This window comes from Equus caballus, chromosome 11 (genome assembly GCF_041296265.1).
Source record: "Equus caballus isolate H_3958 breed thoroughbred chromosome 11, TB-T2T, whole genome shotgun sequence".
In the NCBI taxonomy this organism is placed as follows: domain Eukaryota; kingdom Metazoa; phylum Chordata; class Mammalia; order Perissodactyla; family Equidae; genus Equus; species Equus caballus.
In genome coordinates, this window is record NC_091694.1 from 49,788,364 (window position 1) to 49,806,699 (window position 18,336).

An 18,336-nucleotide genomic window follows, 5' to 3' on the forward strand; every position below is an offset into this window, starting at 1 on the left:
GTGGAGCCAGAAAGGCTCAGGCTTCACTCCCATTCTCTGGGCCCCAGTCCTTGGATTGCAGAGAAAGCCCCACCCAGTGTGGTAAAGGGAATGGCAGAATCTATCGCACAATGGAGAGCAGTGGGTTCCATTTGTCTGTGTCCTAGCTTGACAGCAGGAAACCCAGGACTATTCAGTAAAACCCACCAAGGTGGCACACACCACCAGGCCCACACCCTTCTGTCCCTCTGACCTGGGCAGAGCAGGAGAGCTGCATTTCTGAGGCCACAAGTGTGAACAGACACCCACCTTCACTCCTAATACTGCAGGCTGCAGGCAGGCCTCAGCAATGTCACAAAGCTCCAGGGAAACATGGTTCTTGAGCTGGACCTGGAGCTTGGGGTGGCCTGGTGGGTGGTCACCCCTGGAGGAGAGAAGGAGGCACCAGGTGGGGGAAGTGCAGGCTCAGACTAGAGCTGTTTGGGCGAGTAGCGTAAGGCATGCGGGGGGCAGTTGGGGCCTGAGATGCTGGTGACAGGTGCCCCAGCCACTCTCCCTCTCCAAAAGAAACCAAATTTTCTTCTTTAAATTATTTTTTATTATACCAATAATACACGATGGTGGAAAACTAGAAAATGCTAAGCAGAGGAAAATGAAAAACCATCCATATCTATCCTACCCAGAGAATCAGGGCTCACATCTTGATAAATCTCTTTCCAAGTTTTCTTCAAAATGCAGATACATGTCAGAACCACGCCCTATTCTATTTATTTGCTTTTTCCTAAAACTTCCCAAAAGTGATGGGGTAGTAACCCCAAAAGTGGGGAAAAACAAAACAAAACCATGTGGCATTGGGAGCTTGGTTCTGTGGGCCACCCCACTCCATCTCACTACTCCTGACTTGTGGGTCTGGGTTGTGTGCCTGTGGTGTGAAGAGGAGGCTTCTGACGAAGGAAAAGTAATGAAGACCTTCCACTGAGCCTGTGCTCCTTTCCCCCTCACAGCGCCTCCCCCCTCCAGCTAGATCCTAGTAGGAAAGCCCATCAGAGCCTCTCTCAAGGTCCCCAAACCACCCCCCTCAGAGGCTGTGGCCGGAGTACCTAATGCTCACTGTACCCAGCAGGTCCTGACCACGACCCAGACTCAGGGCAGAGGGCCGCCGTCCTGCCACCAGGGGCCCCACGCGGCCATTAGGCCGTACCCACAGGAAAAGGCTGGAGCGGAAAGTGGGGAGTGACCCTTGAAGGAAAAGCAGCCAGGCCTGGGGCACAGTCACTTGCCTTCCCCTCTGCAGCTCCAGATGTGTGGTGTGTGTGGCCGTGGCCAGGGCAGCAGACTGGCCAAAGTCCAGGGCCTGTGGTTTCCCGTGCTGGACCCAGGTCAGCAGCAGGATGAGGACCACAGAGGCAAAGAGAAGCCAGAGGAAACCCAAAATGTAGAAGCCCAAGGGGAGGAGGCAGCAAAAGTCAGGGTTGAGAAAAGGGTCATTTCTAGAGCTATCCAAATTCTCTTGACCCACCCCAAGGACCATCAAGGAGTTGATATCGGTCGTGGGTTTTGTGGATTCTAAGTTAGTAGTGACTGAGGTGGGCTCTGGGGTGGTGGGCTCTGGGGTGGTCAGGGTTGTGGTGGGCTCTGGGGTGGTCGGCATGGTGGTGGGCTCTGGGGTGGTGGTGGGCTCTGGGGTGGTCAGGGTTGTGGTGGGCTCTGGGGGGGTGGTGGGCTCTGGGGTGGTGGTGGGCTCTGGGGTACTTGGGGTGGTGGTGGGTTCTGGGGTAGTTGGGGTTGTGGGCTCTGGGGTGGTCGGCATTGTGGTGGGTTCAGTAGAGCTTTTTGACATTTTGGAGAATCTGATGAATTCGGTGATGTATGGGAATGTGGTCTGTTTCTTAGTGGACTCTTCGGTTGGGGGCAAGTAGGGCATTTGGCTCTGTAGAGAAGCACTAGGTTCTAAGTAGAGTAGGCCTTGGTGGGTTGTATTGGCTTCAGTGTTGGTAGAGAAGCTGACCATACCCCTCATGGTCGTCACCTCCTCTCTATAGTCATCATAGTCTATGTCCTCATCACCAGCGGTGGAGCAGCCCTCCCCTGCGTAGGTGTAGACGGGTTGGTTGTCACATCTCACACTTGCCACATTGGGGGTCATGGCCTTGACATCTGTACCGTTCTTCCATACGTAGACATTCTTCTCATTGGCCTCCAGCCAGTGCTTGAAATAGAGGATCTCACAGTTGCACTTCCAGGGGTTGTCGTGGAGAAAAGCAAAAGGCAGGATGAGGTCCCCAAAGAAGCGCTTTGGTATTGTGTACAGCCAGTTCTGTTGGAGGTAGAGGGTGTCGAGGTCCTCCAACCCATCCAGGAGCCCAGGGGGCAGCTCCTGCAACTTGTTCTCAGCCAGATTGAGCTTCTTCAGCTGGGCTGTGGGCCTTAATAGATCAGGGGGCAGACTCTTCAGTTTATTGCCACGCAGGGAGAGCTCATGGAGTTTGCTCAGGCCATTCAGGTCATGAGGAAACAAGGAGGTCAGCTGGTTGAAGGAGACATCCAGGGTAGTGAGTGCTGGCAGTGCTTGTCCTAGCAAGGGCAGGCCTTTCAACTGGTTGTGGGAGATATCCAGGGTATCCAGCAGTGGCAGCATACTGTCAGTCGTCAGCGTGGTCAGCTGGCATTTAACCAGGTACAGCTGAGTGAGGCGAGTCAGAAACACCGCGGAGGACGTAGAGAAGCTGCCCAGGGGATTCTCATCCAGGTGGAGGATAGCTGTGTCTTTTGGCAGATCGGGAGGCAGCGTCTTCAGCCTCCGATTATCACAGTTCACTTCCACCTTGGCCACTTTGGAGACCTCACAGATAGATTCGGGGTGTGAAGGGCTTGGCAGCAGGAGCAGCAGGAAGAGGAGAGGCATGGGGACCTGTCGGCGAGGGGGGCTTGAGTGGGCAGCCCACTGGCCCCCAGCATTATTCCCCCAGGCCCTAGCCCCCACTGCCGCCTCCAGGATCCCTTCCAGAAACTCAGCTCCCACACCTCCCAATCTCTCCACTCCCCTCTCCTACCCTTGCCCCCCAAAGCCTAAACTGCTAGCTCCAGGTCTTTGGCTCTTATCCCTCCCTCACCCCCCCTCCCCCAGCCCCAAGCCCAGCTTACAGGCAGGCAGAAAGACCTCTGAAGGCACAGGGCTTCTTCTAGGGTGTGACTCGGTTCTTCTCTCTTCCAGCTCCAGGGAAGGCAGGAAGGGGGTGGGGACTGAGAGGAAATGCTAGCCTGATAGGGACTCCTGTGACCTGCAGAACAGTCTCCCTCCCGGACATAGGCCCTTATCACCTCCTTCCACAACTTTCCCCTAAGCCCTTCTTTTGGCTCTACTCTTTCCCACTTTCCTTCTACGCTGGGGAGATTGAGAGTGACTCCTCCAACCACCACCCTCATCCAGCTCTTAAAAACCTCTCCAGCTGCCACTCTCACTTCCCCTTCAGAGCTACATTCTTAGAGTTGCCTAATTTTAATCCTTGTTCCCTCTGTCTTCACTCCATTCTAGTCTGGTTCCCCCCAAGCCCCACTCCATTGGGTTAGTTATTGCCAAGGTCACCAGTGCCCCCCACTCCTCTGCATCCACTGGACACCTCTCCTTTATGATCTTACTTGTTTTCTGCAGCCTGCATCCCCATGGCCACTCCCACCCTGGGACTCATGGCACTAATTTTCCTTGTTTTCCTCTTACTTCTCTAGCTGGCCCTTCTCAATCTCCTTTGTGGATTCCTCTTCCTCTGTCCTTTAAGAAAAATTAACCTTCCCCCAGAGTTTGGCCTTTGGCCCTCTTCTTATGCTATACAAACACCTGAGACTATCCTCATCCATGCCCTTGCCTTCAACTACCACCCCAACCCCAGTGACTCTCAAATCTTTATCTGTAGCCCAGACCCCTCTCCTGAGACCCAAACACATATACCCCACTGCCTTTAGAATTTCTTGGATGTCCCACAGGCACTAAAACAATATGTTCAAACCTGAGCTTGTCATCTCTTTCCAAATAGCTTATCCTCTTGTGTTGTCCAGCCTGGGAAATGGTACCCTCATCTACTCATTTATCTACCCATTCAGTCCATACAAACAAAATCCTTGGCAGTCATCCTAATGCCTCCCCTCCTTCATTCCCACATCCAACCTCTCACCAAGTCCCACTGACTTTACCTCCTAATCTCTCTCAAATCCACTTCTTTCCATCCCTGCTGCCACCATTCCTAATCCAGGGGGCCATCTTGTCTCTACTGCTTCACTGCTCAGCTCCCAGCTGGTCTCCCAGCTTTCTGACTTCCCTTCTTCTCCCCATTCCCCACTGGAGTGGTCCTTCAGAACTTCAAATTTGCTCATATCCTTCCACTGCTTGAAACTCATCAGTGGCTCCTTATAGCTCTCAGGAGGAAGTCTTAGATCCCTAACATGGCCTACAGGATCCTGTGTGATCTGATCTTCCTACCTGTCCAGCTCCATCTCTTAACACTCCACACTTCACTCGAGATCATTCTCATTTTTTTTTTTTTTTTGAAGAAGACTAGCCCTGAGCTAACATCTGCTACCAATCCTCCTCTTTTTGCTGAGGAAGACTGGCCCTGAGCTAACATCCGTGCCCCTCTTCTTCTACTTTATATGTGGGAGCCTACCACAGCATGGCTTGCCAAGTGGTGCCATGTCCGCACCCGGGATCTGAACCGGCAAACCCCAGGCCACCAAAACGGAACATGTGAACTTAACCGCTGCGCCACCGGACTGGCCCCAGATCATTCTCATTCTGTGCCAGCTCTCTTCTCACCCCTCATCCCCTTCTGCCTAACTCTTACTTATCTGGAAAGTTGCAGCCAAGAATTTCTTCCTCTGGAAAGCCTTTTAGCACTTCCCAAGACCAGGTTACGTGCCTATTTCAGAAAGTCAGCCACCATGTCTGTTGGTCCACTGCCCTTTCTTTTTTCTTTTTTGAGGAAGATTAGCCCTGAGCTAACATCTGCCATCAATCCTCCTCTTTTTGTTGAGGAAGACTGGCAGTGAGCTAACTCTGTGCCCATCTTCCTCTACTTTACGTGTGGGACGCCTACCACAGCATGGCTCGACAAGTGGTATGTAGGTCTGCACTTGGGATCAGAACCGGCAACCCCCGGGCTGCTGAAGCAGAACATGCAAACTTAACCACTGCACTACCGGGCCGGCCCTCCTCTCTCTTTTCTTTTGCTTGAGGCAGATTAGCCCTGAGCTAACGTCTTTGTCAGTCTTCCTCTATTTTGTATGTAGGTCTGTGCCCAGGATCCGAACCTGTGAACTCGGGCCGCCAAAGCGAAGCACACTGAACTTAACCACTATGCTGTGGGGCCAGCCCCTACTGCCCTTTCTAATGAGGAAAATGTCCCACCTCCTGTCCCCCAGGAGGAGCACCATGCAACCACATGAGCCTGCCCCTGTCTGCTCCCCACTGGTGGCAGACAAGAGGTGGACACTTGAGCCAAATGCAGTTAATCCATAGACTTGCTGTTTGTATAATTTGCTGGCTGCAAAATGTATTTGAAAATGTAGAGAAAATGAGACTGTAAGCAGCAGGAAGTGAGGTGGGAAGTTGCATAGAGAGAGGCCATGACGTGGAGTAAGGGCCCTGAGGCTGTTGGGTTTTGCTGCATTGTATCAGTTAGAGTTTTTAGTGGTAAGCAACAGAAAATGTTCTGGCTAATTTAGGCTGAAAAGGAGTTTATTAAAAATACATTGGCGGGGGCCGGCCCCGTGGCCGAGTGGTTAAGTTTGTGCACCCTGCTTCAGCGGCCCAGGGTTTCACCAGTTCGAATCCTGGGTGTGGACATGGCACCACTCGTCAAGCCATGCTGAGGCGGCATCCCACATGCCACAACCAGAAGGACCCACAACTAAAAATACACAACTATGTACCGGGGAGCTTTGGGAGAAAAAGGAAAAATTGAAAAAAAAATTACATTGGCTACTTCACAGACTTCTCAGTGAGGGCTAGAGAACCAGACTTGGAAGTGTGTCAGCCAGGAATGGGGCCCAGAATGAGGCTGCAGAACCAGTCTGGTGAGCAAAACTCTGCTCCTGCTGCAAGACCAGGTCACTGAAGCTTGCACCCCTCCAGCTGCTGAGCCAGCACAACCTCCCTGTCGCAGAGAGAGAATCCTGCAGCACCCTTACTCCTTGTGATATCATCTCCTGATTCAAAGTCTGGGTGTGAGTCTGACTGGTCATGCACCTGTGGCCCAGCTGCAAGGGAGGCCAGGGAAGCAAGCATCTGGCATTTTCAGCTTCTTTAACAGGAGGCAATTCTGCTTCTCCAAAGATTCTTAAGTTGAAAGATTTGGCCGACATAGAAAAGACATTCATATGCTTTAGCACCTACTAAAACGATCCTATGTTTTACTTTCTTCAAGTGTCAATGTCCCGAATTTCTTCTAATTTTGCATTTTTGAATGCTTGGGATTAACCCTAATTGGCCATTATGGATTATTCTTTTAATATAATTCTAACTTGGCATGCTCACATTTTATTCAGAACTTTTACATCTAAATTAGAAAATAGGAGTGATTTGTAGATTTCTTTTGAGGGCCTTCATTTTTTTATGTTTGTTTGTTTTGTTATTAGAGTTATGCTGCCCTTGTAAAATAAGTTGGAAATTTTTATATTCTCCGGAAAAGTTAGAAATCATAGAGATTTTCTGTTCTCTGCAGGTTTGGTGGAAATCACCTATAAAACCATCTAGACCTGATGCCATTTGGGGAATACCTCCTCAAATACCTTTCTACTTCCTACTGTAATTATGGTAGGTCTGTTGAAGTTTCCACATCTCGAGTTAATTGTGGTGATTGATATTTTCTAATGAAATATCTATTTCGTGTGACTGTTCAAATTTATTATTGCAAGTTTGAACATTTATACTTTCAACACTTGTTAAAATCTCCTTATCTGTAGTTATGACCCCAATGTTGTTTATTTGTATTTTCCTCTTTCTGTCTCTCTTCCTTTCTCCCTCCCTTTCTTTCTTCATCAGACTTGCCAAAGATTGGTCTGTTTTATTGGACTAGTCAAATAACCAGATTTATTAGTTTTACTAGTCAATTGCTGGGGTTTTTTTGTATTTGATGACAAATGTCTACTTTTATCTTTAATAATTCCTCATACTTTGAGCTTATTTTCATGTTCTCTTTCTATCTTCTTGAGTTGAAATCTCAGTTCACTTATTTTCAATCTCTCCTTCTTTGTGCCATCTCACGTGTTTTATCGTGTAATACCTAAGGTGAATATCCGTAATTTTTTTATCCAGCATCCATTCCTTAGATAAGAGGACCCCAGTTTCCTTTTGGGAGATTCCACCTCCCCAGATGAGTGAAAACTTGATGGGACTATAGAAGTAGGCACTCTGACCTCTCACTTTGGAGACCAAAATGTCTTTGGAAGTTCCTTCCACTAGATTCTTCTTGTCACCACCTGAGATCAGCCCAGGGATGTGACCTAATGATAGACAACTTTACTCGTTCTCCTAGGACTTCAAATGGCGAATGAAGTGACAAAAGAAAAGAAAACAGAACCGGACTTCATTCATTCTCCAAAGTGCTCAGGAAAAGCTGTAGAGCAGTTCCTGCTGCTAAGGCCCCCGGAGCCACCTGATTTCTGAGCCGTCCTAGATGGTCAGTGTTCTCTTAGACCCCGGCGAGCTCCTGCATCTTTCCAAGAAGTCTCTGTTGGATTAAGTTAGGTAGAGTTGATTTCTGTTGCATGCGTCCGAAGAAATCCAATTCTGTGCTCTAGTTGTGGTTCATTTGTAAAGAGTTTGTGCAGAAGACATTGGTTGGAAGTCTATTCAAGATCCATTCAACTTTTTCTCCTTTTTTTGAGAAATTACTCTTACCCCATCCTTAGGATTTTTGGTGGGAAGGACTCTAACCCAGCTGTATGAGTGGACCTAAGTCAGTCACTAGACTGCCTCCCCTTTGACACAGTTTAGGGCCCAAACAAGTACCCTGATATAAGCTGGTCAGGGTATCCCATGGTCAGAGTGACTGGTCCAGAGATAGAAGCAGGAAGTAAGTTGGTCCTTTCACAACAAAGCCCAAGACTTCTGTTGGATGGTTGAGGTATACATACTTTCTTTGGATGTTGACAAGGAAATATGTGACCCCAGGTGAACTGTTGGCATCCATCTTGTGTTCGCATGGACATCTGGCCTTAGGATGAAGCTAATGTCAGGGAAGTTATAATGAAAAAAATGGAAAGAAACCAAGTCCTTGGCGTCATTGAGATGCTGTATCAAACCAATTCTGAAGTTCAGTGAGCCAAACATCCTCTTATTTTTTAAAAAACCGACTGGTTTTGGAATTGTTACTTGCAATATAATAAGCTTTACGAGATAAAGATTGTATTTTCCATTTTTCTTTTTTTTTACGTGAAATTACTTACAAAGGTATTTAAAAATTTTCAGGTGAGGGGGCTGGCCCCATGGCTGAGTGGTTAGGTTTGCACACTCTGCTTCGGTGACCCAGGGTTTCACTGGTTCGAATCCTGGGCGTGGACATGGCACCACTTGTCAAGCCATGCTGAGGCGGCGTCCCACATGCCACAACTAGAAGGACCCACAACTAAAAATACACAACTATGTGCAGGGGGGCTTTGGGAGAAAAAGGAAAAATAAAATCTTTAAAAAACATTTTTCAGGTGGATTTTTTAAAATTAAACTTTTTATTTTGAGATATTTATAGGTTCACATGCAGTTGTGAGAAATAAGACAGAGATCTCATGTACCCTTTACCCAGTTTTCCTGAATGGTAACATCTTTATCATAACCATGATATTGACATTGTTCTGTCAAGATACAGAACATTTCCATCACCATAAGGATCCTTCATGTTACCCTTTTATAACTACATCCACTTCCTTCGTACCCCCACCCCTCCTTACCCCCTGACAACTACTAATCTGTCCCTCGTTTCTGTAATTTTATCATGTCAAGAATGTTATATAAATGGATCATACAGTCTATAACCTTTTAGAATTGTTTTTTTCACTCAGCATAATCCCCCGGAGATTCGTCTAGGTTGCTGCATGCATCAGTAGTTCATATTTTTTTTATTGTTTAGTAGAATTCCAAAGTATGGGTGTACCACAGTTTGTTTAACTGTTCCCCGGTTGAAGGATTCTATGCTGGTTCCAGTTGTTGGCCATTACAAATAAATTTGTTATAAATATTCGTGTACAGATTTTTGTGTGAACACAAGTCTTCATTTCCCTGGGGAAAATGACCGGGAGTGCAGTTTCTGGGTCACAGGGAGTTGCGTGTTTATTTCGGGCTTTGTCTTTGGGTTCATCCTGTTTGGAGTTTGCTCAGCTTCTTGCGTGTGGAAGTTTACGTCTCTTGCCACATTTGGGTAGTTTTCAGGCATTATTTCTTTGAGAACTTTTTCAGCCTCCCTCTGTTTCTCCTCTGTTTCTGGGTCTCTGATGACACAATGGTAGATCCTTTTCATAGTCCCACAAGTCCCTGAGATGATTTTTTTTTTTTATTAATGTTATGATAGATTACAACCTTGTGAGATTTCAGTTGTACATTTTTGTTAGTCATGTTGTGGGTACACCACTTCCCCCTTTGTGCCCTCCCCCCACCCTCCCTTTTTCCTGGTAACCACCGATCAGATCTCCTTATCAATATACTAACTTCCACCTATGAGTGGAGTCATATAGAGTTCGTCTTTCTCTGACTGGCTTATTTCGCTTAACATAATACCCTCGAGGTCCATCCACGTTGTTGTGAATGGGCCAATTTTGTCTTTTTTTTATGGCTGAGTAGTATTCCATTGTGTATATATACCACATCTTCTTTATCCAATCATCAGTTTCTGGGCATGTAGGTTGGTTCCACGTCTTGGCTATTGTAAATAATGCTGCGATGAACATAGGGGTGCAACGGACTCTTGAGATTTCTGATTTCAGGTCCTGAGATGATTTTTTTAAGTCTATTTTTCTCTTGTTCAGAATGGGTGACTGCTGTTGCTGTATCTTCTAGTTCACTGATTCTTTTCTCTGTTTCCTCCATTCTGTTGTTGAGCCCATTCACTGAGCTTTAATTTCAGATATTATATTTTCAGCTCTAAAATTTCCAGTTGGTTCTTCTTTTTTATTTTATTTTTTTTTTAAAGATTGGCACCTGAGCTAACAACTGTTGCCAATCTTTTTTTTTTTCCTGCTTTTTTTTTTTTCTCCCCAAGGCCCCCTGGTACATAGTTGTGTATTTTAGTTGTGGGTCCTTCTAGTTGTGGCATGTGGGATGCCGCCTCAGCATGGCCTAACGAGCAGTGCCATGTCCGCACCTGGGATCTAAACCCTGGGCCACTGGAAGCGGAGTGCACGAACTTAACCACTCGGCCACGGAGCTGGCCCAGTTGGTTCTTCTTAGATCTTCTATTTCTTTGCTAAAGCTTTCTATTTTTTTCATTTGTTTCAAGCCCATCATAATTTCTTGTTAAAGCATTTTAATCACAGCTACTTTAAAATATTTTTCAGATAATTCTAACATCTCTGTCCTTTGGGTGTTGGCAGCTATTCATCGTCTTTCTTTCATTCAGTTTGAGGTCTTCCAAGTTCTTGATATGATGAAGGATTTTTAATGGAAATATGGACATTTTTGTATTATTTTATGAGATTCTGGATTTTATTGAAACCTTCTGTTTTACCTGGCTTTTTCTGGTACTGTTCTGGCAGACAAAAGGGAGATGCTGCCTCTTTACTGCCAGGTGGAAGTAGAAGTTCAAGTTCCCCACTCAGCCTCTGTTGGTATCTGATGTGGGAGGTGTGCTTCTCCTTACTGCTGGGTAAGGGTGGGAGTTCCACTTCCCCACATGGTCCCCACTGCCACCTCGGTGAGGATGGCCTCATTGCTGCTGAAATGAGTGAAAGTTCTGACTCACCAGTAGGCCTCCTCTGACACCACCCCAGCGGGGACGGGGAGCGATCCCTCATTACTGCCCATATGGGATGGAAGTCCAGGCTCCCACTGGTCTCCATTGACCCTGCAGTGTGGGAGACCTCATTATCAGCTGGCCAGGGTGAAAGTCCCCACTCCCTACTTGGCTTCCTGGAAACCACCCTGGCAGGGATGTTGGGGTGCCTCATTACAGCCCAGGGAGGGTGGAAATCTAGGCTTGCCGCTCAGCCTTTGCTGGTGTGGATGTGGGTGGGGCCACAGTTTTTCTGTGGTATTTGTCTGGAGCAGAGTATTGATTTTCTACGTTTTCTGTCTTATTAGGCTGCCCCTTTCCTGGTCCTTTGGCTAGAGAGAACAAGCTTATGCTGGGGCTTTTTCGTCTGTGCCTGTGGTGTTTCCAGGTTGCCAACATCTTCACCTCCAAGACTGGGACGTGCAAGACAAAAAGAAAACCCAGAGAACTCGCCATCATTGTGCTGTTCCCTGGGTCCCAAGGTCCCTTGCCTTTCTGCCTTCTTCTCACCACTTTCCATCTTCTTATTTTTGCTCATATACAATGTCCAGGGTTTTAGTTGTATTTAGTGGGTGGAACAGGGAAAAGTACATCTGGTCCATCTTCCCAGAAGCAGAAATCTCTCAGGTAGATTTTGCTGCCTTTTTATTACAAACCTCTAAATTTATTGCAGTTGACAATCAACATCCCAGGTATGGTGTGATGGTTAATTTTATGTATCACCTTGGCCCACACTCACCATTTGTTAACATTTTGTCTCATTTGCTTTATCACTCTTCCTCTGTTTTTTCCTGAACCATTTGAGAATAAATTGGAGACATCATGCCCTTTACCACTAATATGCAATGTGTGTTTCCTAAAACAAGGACATTTTCTTACATAACTGCAGGATACTTATTAATTTCAGGAAATTTAATATTGATACAATCCAGTTCATATTCCCATTTTGCCAACTGTCCAAAAAATGTCCTTTATAGCTTTGTTTTGCCAGTCCAGGATCCAATCCAGGACCATTTCTCTATAGTTTCCTTTAGTTCCTTAACTTGTCTTTGTTTTTAATGAGTTGACATTTTTGAACAGCACAGTCCAGTGACTGTGTAGAATATCCCTCAATTATGTAGAATTTCTCTCAATTTGTCTGATGTTTCTCAAGGTTGGATTTGGGTTGTTTTTCTGGCAGGAATATTACATGAGTGACGTGTCTATCTCAGTACATCACATCAGGAAGTACATTATTTCAATTTGACCCATTACCAGTGGTGTTAACTTTGGTAACTTGGTTAACGTGGAGTCCACGTGTTTCTTCACTGTCAAGAGTCTATTTTTCCTTTTGTAACTAAGAAGCACTTTGGTGGAGGATTTTTTTTTTTTTTTTTTTTGCTAAAGGAGATTAGCCTTGAACTAACATCTGTGCCAATCTTCTTCTACTTTATATGTGGGTCGCTGCCACGGCATGGCTGATGAGTGGTATAGGTCTGAGCCCTGGATCTGAACCTGTGAACCTGGGCTGCCCGCCACAGAATGCACCAAACTTAACCACTATGCCGTGGGGCAGCCCTGTATTTTGATACTATGTAAATATCAGTTCCTAATCAAACTTTGGCCCACAAGTTGCAACATCCATTGATGATTATTGCCTGAATCAATTATTGCCATGAAGGTTGAAAAACATTTTTGTTGGAGGTGATTTAAGTTTATTCCTTTTTCCTTGTAACCAAAAGAACCCGACTAACACAAAAATTAGAATCAGAAGAGGGGTTTCATGGAACTGACACTGAGTGTCAGCAGGTGGAATGGAATGTTTCTATCCAGGGTTTGCGTGGCACAGCAGCTAAGGAAGCCATCCCCCGGGGTCTCCTGGGCTGACAGCAGGAGCCCTCTGTCAGTGGGGATGTGGTGGATCCGGTGGCTGTAGCTCTGGCTGAATTCCAGGAGTGAAATGGTTTTTCGAGCTCTCTAGACTGGATTAGGTACTATACTGTAAGTTCCCACAACCCTGCCAAAGCTATCATGATACTTTGTCTTAACGTCTGTCTACCCCTCTAGATGGCGAGCTTTGGGACAGCAGGCACTCAGGAACAGCCCATGCTCGGGGGTGGGGTGGAGAAACTGCTGCATGCGCTGAGGGAGGAGTGAGCACATTAAATAAGACACCTCCTTCGGCTTCTCTCTCTGTGTCTCATGCCTCACTTTTATGTGCTTCCTCTGGTGTCTCATTATAGTCTTAACAATGATCCTGGGGCCTGCCTGGTGGCGAAGCGGTTAAGTTTGTGCGCTCGCTTCTGCGGCCTGGGGCCCCGGTTCTCAGGTTCGGATCTCAGGTGCTGACCTACACACCGCTCATCAAGCCACGCTGTGGTGGCGTCCCACATACAAAACATAGAGGGAGATTGACACAGATGTTAGCTCAGGGTCAATCTTCCTCACCAAAACAGAACAAAACAAAGATGCTGCCAAAACGCTACCTGCACAATTGCTGAAAAGATGCCACTTTTGGAAAATGTGCTCCTTCTGCCGGCTCACTCAGCAAAGCCAGTCCAGCCACATTTCTGCAGAGATCACGTTCCCTGTTGCGAACTTTGTTCGCTGTTGTAGCCCCAGTGCTGGCGTGGTGCTTAATAAAAATTTCTTGAATAAATGAATGAATGAATGTCAGCAGAGTAGGCAGACAACAGTGGGTAGGTCTGTGATAGCCTTGGCTGAGCAGAAATTCTTAATTTTAGTGTCTTGAAATCCATCAATGTTTCCTTTTATGGTTTGTGGTTTTGGTATCTTGTTTAAGAAAATCCTACCCCAAGGTCACAAAAATACTCTCCTACATTTCCTTCTATTAGCTTCCTAGTTTAACCTTTTGTTTTAAAGTCCTTAATCCGTCTGGAGTTTACTTTTATAGATGGTGTGAGGAAGGGTACAGCTTGATTTCTTCTTTCCTCTTAAAGTGAGGCAGCTACTTACCCCACTTGCTAATCTAACCTGTGACCACTGATGTTATCCTGTCTTTATCCTGTATCAAGCTTCCGAGCGCACATGGTCTGTTTGTGTGCTCTCTATTCAGTTTCCTTCTCTTATTTGTCAGTTACTAAGCAGTACCAATTGTGGGGGTTTTTGTGTTGTTGTTGTTTGTTTGTCTGTTACGACTTTTGTGGTATGTTTTAACATCTGGCAGGGTGATTCCCTCCTCTTTTCTTTTTCAAAACTGATGTGGCGGGGCTGGCCCTGTGGCCAAATGGTTAAGTTCATGCTCTCCACTGCAGTGGCCCAGGGTTTCGCTGGTTCGGATCCTGGGCGTGGACGTGGCACTGCTCATCAGGCCACGTTGAGGCGGTGTCCCACATCCCACAACTAGAAGAACCTGCAACTAAGATATACAACTATGTACGGGGGGGATTTGAGGAGAAAAAGCAGAAAGGAAAAAAAAAGATTGGCAACAGTTGTTAGCTCATGTGTCAATCTTTAAAAACAAACAAACAATAACAAAAAAAACCTGATCTGGCTATTCATGTACCTTTATACTGTCACATACACTTGTCAAGTTCCCAAAAATTTAACTTATTATTTTAGGGAGAATTGACATCTTTATAATATTGAGTTGACCCATCCAAATAGTTTCTCTCTCCATTTATACTGAACTTTTATGTCCTTTAACAGTTTCAGATTTTTTCCATAAAGGTTTTACATACATACAAAGAATATTCTTTTTTTTTTAAAGATTTTATTTTTCCTTTTTCTCCCCAAAGCCCCCCAGTACCTAGTTGTGTATTTTCAGTTGTGGGTCCTTCTAGTTGTGGCATGTGGAGCGCCGCCTCAGCATGACCTAATGAGCAGTGCTAGGTCCGTGCCCAGGATCCAAACCGGCGAAACCCTGGGCTGCCGAAGCAGAGCACGTGAACTCAACCACTGGGCCGCCTGCAGCGGAGTACACGAACTTAACCACTCGGCCACGGGGCCAGCCCCTAGAATATTCTTAATTAATTTAAGTTCTGAATACTTTATAGATTTTGTCACTATTGTGAATGATATTTTGTTTTCTATGATTCCTAGTTGATTATACCAGTGTAAAGGAGAGCTATTAGCATTAAATTTTTCTTGTATCCAGTAAAGTTCCTGACTCTCCTATTTGTTCTAATGGTTTGCTTATTGTTTCTGATAGATTTTCCACATAGGTAATCATCATCACAGGTAACAACAGCTTATCTTTTCCTTTCCTGTCTCTATACTGCTTATTTCATTTTCTTAGTACATTGGCCAGGATCCCCAGTATTGCAGTAGTGGCAACACTGTCTTATTCCTGTCTTTACAGGGAGGGCATCATTAAATATGTTAATTGTAGGTTTCGGTTTTTAAAATTTTTTTTCTGAGGAAGACTGGCCCTGAGCTAACATCCGTGCCCACTTTCCTCTACTTTATATGTGGGACGCCTACCACAGCATGGCTTGACAAGTGGTGCATAGGTCCTCACCTGGGATCCGAACCCGCAGACCCTAGGCCGCCAAAGCGGAACGTGTGAACTTAACCACTGTGCCACTGGGCTGGCCCCAATTGTAGGTGTTTCATAGATATTCTTTTTCAAGTTAAAGAAGTTGTTTCCATTCCTAGTTATCTGAAGTTTTAAAAGTTAAAATTAGGCATTGCACTCCATAAGGTTTTTTTCTGTTTCTAGTCTTACAATCATGTGATCTTTCTCCTTTAGTCCACTAGTGCAATTAATAGTATTGGTTGATTTTCTGATGATAAACCATTTGGGTTGGTAGAAATGGTCTCAGCTGCATGTGCAGAATACCAGCAACAGAGTCTGGAGACCTAAGGGCACTCACTCCTTAGCGTGCAGTCTGGAGGTGGGCCACCTCGGGGTGGTCTAGCAGTGTGATGGTGTCATCCCGCAGAAGGAGCCTATCTTTCTATTTTGCCATCCTCAGCACACTGGCTTTTTGTCCTCATGCTAGTCACCTCATGGTCGCAAGATGGCTGCCACATTCAAAGGCATAAATCTGGTGGTGAAAGGAAGGGAGCAGGAGCAGAGGCACAAAACTGCTTTACCTTAAGTGATGCTCCTTTTATCAGCAAAGGAGAAGCTTTCCCAGAAGCCCCCTCCCCCGGCAGACTTGTCCTAGTGTCATTGGTCAGAAATGGATCATGGTGCTCTGGCTGCGAGGGAGGTTTGCCTTCTGAGTATCTGGCAAAGGAGAAGGGGAGGGCTGTGACTAATGGCAACTTATCCCTTGTGGCTGGGCACGTGCTGCTCCCAACAGGCTGGGGTTCTGTCGGGAAGGAAGAATGTGGGGGCACATACCATCCTTGCATTTCTGGGACAAACTTGACTTAATCAGGTTGGACAATTCCTTTTTCTCTCTCTTTTTTTTTTTTTTGGAGGAAGATTAGCCCTCAGCTAACTACTGCCAGTCCTCCTCTTTTTGCTGAGGAAGCCTGGCTCTGAGCTAACACCCGTGCCCATCTTCCTCTAGTTTATACGTGGGACGCCTACCACAGCATGGCTGCCAAGCAGTGCCATGTCCGCACCCGGGATCCGAACCAGCGAACCCCGGGCCGCCGAGAAGCGGAACGTGCGAACTTAACCGCTGTGCCACCGGGCCGGCCCCTGGACAATTCCTTTTTCAATAAACTTTTGGATTAATTGGCCCATATTTTATTTAAGATTTTCACATTTATATTCCTAAGTGAATGGGGCCTATATTTTTATTTTCCTGTCATGTCCTTAGCTGAAGTAAAAACATCAGAAAACTAGTTGGCTTGCCTTCTTTTTCTATTTTCTGGAACAACTTGTATGAAGTACAGATGCTCCATTCTTGCAAAGTTTGGAGGAACTCATCCACAAAGCTAGCTGGGAGTGGGTTCGCTGCGAGGAGAGAGCTTTCATTATCATTTCGTCACACACTATTCTTTATAACTGCTTCTTTCTGCTTCAGTTTACTGATATTCCCCCCTTTTCCCTCTATATAAAGTAGCACTTATTTTTGGTAATGATTGAATAAAATGAATAAAAAACCGAGCCTTGGGATAAGGTGACGAGGATTTCCTGTTTCAGATTCTTGCTCAGTAAAGCTTTTCCTCATGTTGAAATGAAGTGGATAAAGAAATCCTAATCTTGGGGCCGGCCCCGTGGCATAGTGGTTAGATTCAGTGTGCTCTGCTTCAGCAGCCCGAGTTCATGTGTTCGGATCTGGGCATGGACCGACATCACTTGTCAGCCATGCTGTGGCAGCGACCAACATGTAAAGTGGAGGAAGGCTGGTACAGATGTTAGCTCAGGGCTAATGTTCCTCAAGCAAAAAAAGAAGAGGATTGGCAACAGATGTTAGCTCAGGGCTAATCTTACTCAGCAAAAACAAACAAACAAACAAAAAAAACCCCTGAAATCATAATCAAATATAGGAATCTGTTTCCTCTATATTTAGACCATGTGGAGAAAATTAATTTAACTTTGATCATATATTCCTCTTAAAAATTCAGTTCTACATATTCTTAAATAGAGAAGATCAAATGATCAGAAAAATAAATTTCTCCTGTAAAAACTGGTCACATTTGATCACAATGTAACATTCAACTAATACAAACACTGCTTTCAAAGGCATGAGAGTGTTATCAGCCCCACCAGGTGTGAACGTATCTGCTCTCCTGTTGCTTTGGTTCAAAAGAATAGGACAGAATCATTAATAGTAAACTAAGTACCTAATATTTTCCCTTCATTAATTTAGAATAGATTATCGGCAGGAGAAATAGCCAAGATAAATAGTTCTACTCTAACAAAGAATATTAAAGGAAGTGTTTGTTCATGATCTCATCACAGTACCAAGGGAACTTTTATAAGGAAAATACAGAAGGGCAGGAAAAAGATCCACCAGCCGTCACAAGCAAGCAATTTCACAAGACATTACGTGTGTTGACAGTGTGTCCTCTACAACTGTATTAGAAGGAGTAAAAAGGTGACGATGCTATAATATGAAAGGAAAATAAGAATTGTATTTATTTGGTATTTATACAGCTGTCATAAATTACAAAAATGGATACAGTCATAACCGTCGTCATGTAACCCATGGCATCTGAAAGCAAACACTCTTTGCAATTATTGAAAATGGCCCTTAAGAACTATAACACCCGCTCTATGCTCTATATGTAATCCTCCATTGTGTGTTTAAACAATGTATTATTTTAATTTTTTTAACTAATCACTTTTAAAAACTGAGTAACAATTTATATACAGAGAAATACCGAGATCTTAGGTGTACAGTTCCATAAGTTCTGACACACGTGTCCGCCACCCTTGGTGGTGACAGAGAACATTTCCATCTCTTCCCTGTGCCCCTTCCGGCTCAGTCCGCCCAACCAAGCAACCATTGATCTGGTTTGTGTGCAAGTCTCCTGCGGACAT

General features: G+C 45.5%; 1 protein-coding gene and 1 long non-coding RNA gene across 2 annotated transcripts; one reads left to right on the forward strand and one right to left on the reverse strand.

Moving 5' to 3' along the window:
• Positions 1-554: 554 nt before the first annotated feature.
• GP1BA (glycoprotein Ib platelet subunit alpha) lies at positions 555-3,533 on the reverse strand. The gene is made up of 2 exons (XM_023653355.2): positions 3,124-3,533; positions 555-2,890 (listed from the first exon to the last, which is right to left on the reverse strand). Exons 1-2 carry the CDS (start codon positions 3,403-3,405, stop codon positions 1,058-1,060), a joined length of 2,115 nt encoding a protein of 704 aa, XP_023509123.1. The 5' UTR covers positions 3,406-3,533; the 3' UTR covers positions 555-1,057.
• A 3,157-nt stretch (positions 3,534-6,690) lies between these two features.
• On the forward strand, positions 6,691-9,215 carry LOC138916310 (uncharacterized). The gene is made up of 2 exons (XR_011423456.1): positions 6,691-6,784; positions 7,506-9,215. It is a non-coding gene; the product is annotated as an uncharacterized lncRNA (long non-coding RNA).
• The last annotated feature ends 9,121 nt before the right edge of the window (positions 9,216-18,336 follow it).

What these genes read in the sequence shown, in the direction of transcription:
- GP1BA (XM_023653355.2), bottom strand. Translation starts at nt 3,405, where the DNA reads ATGAGGGTGGTGGTTGGAGGAGTCACTCTCAATCTCCCCAGCGTAGAA. An exon ending in AGAGGTCTTTCTGCCTGCCT is followed by an intron (nt 2,891 to 3,123) that starts GTAAGCTGGGCT and finishes CCTCGCCGACAG; the next exon opens with GTCCCCATGCCTCTCCTCTT.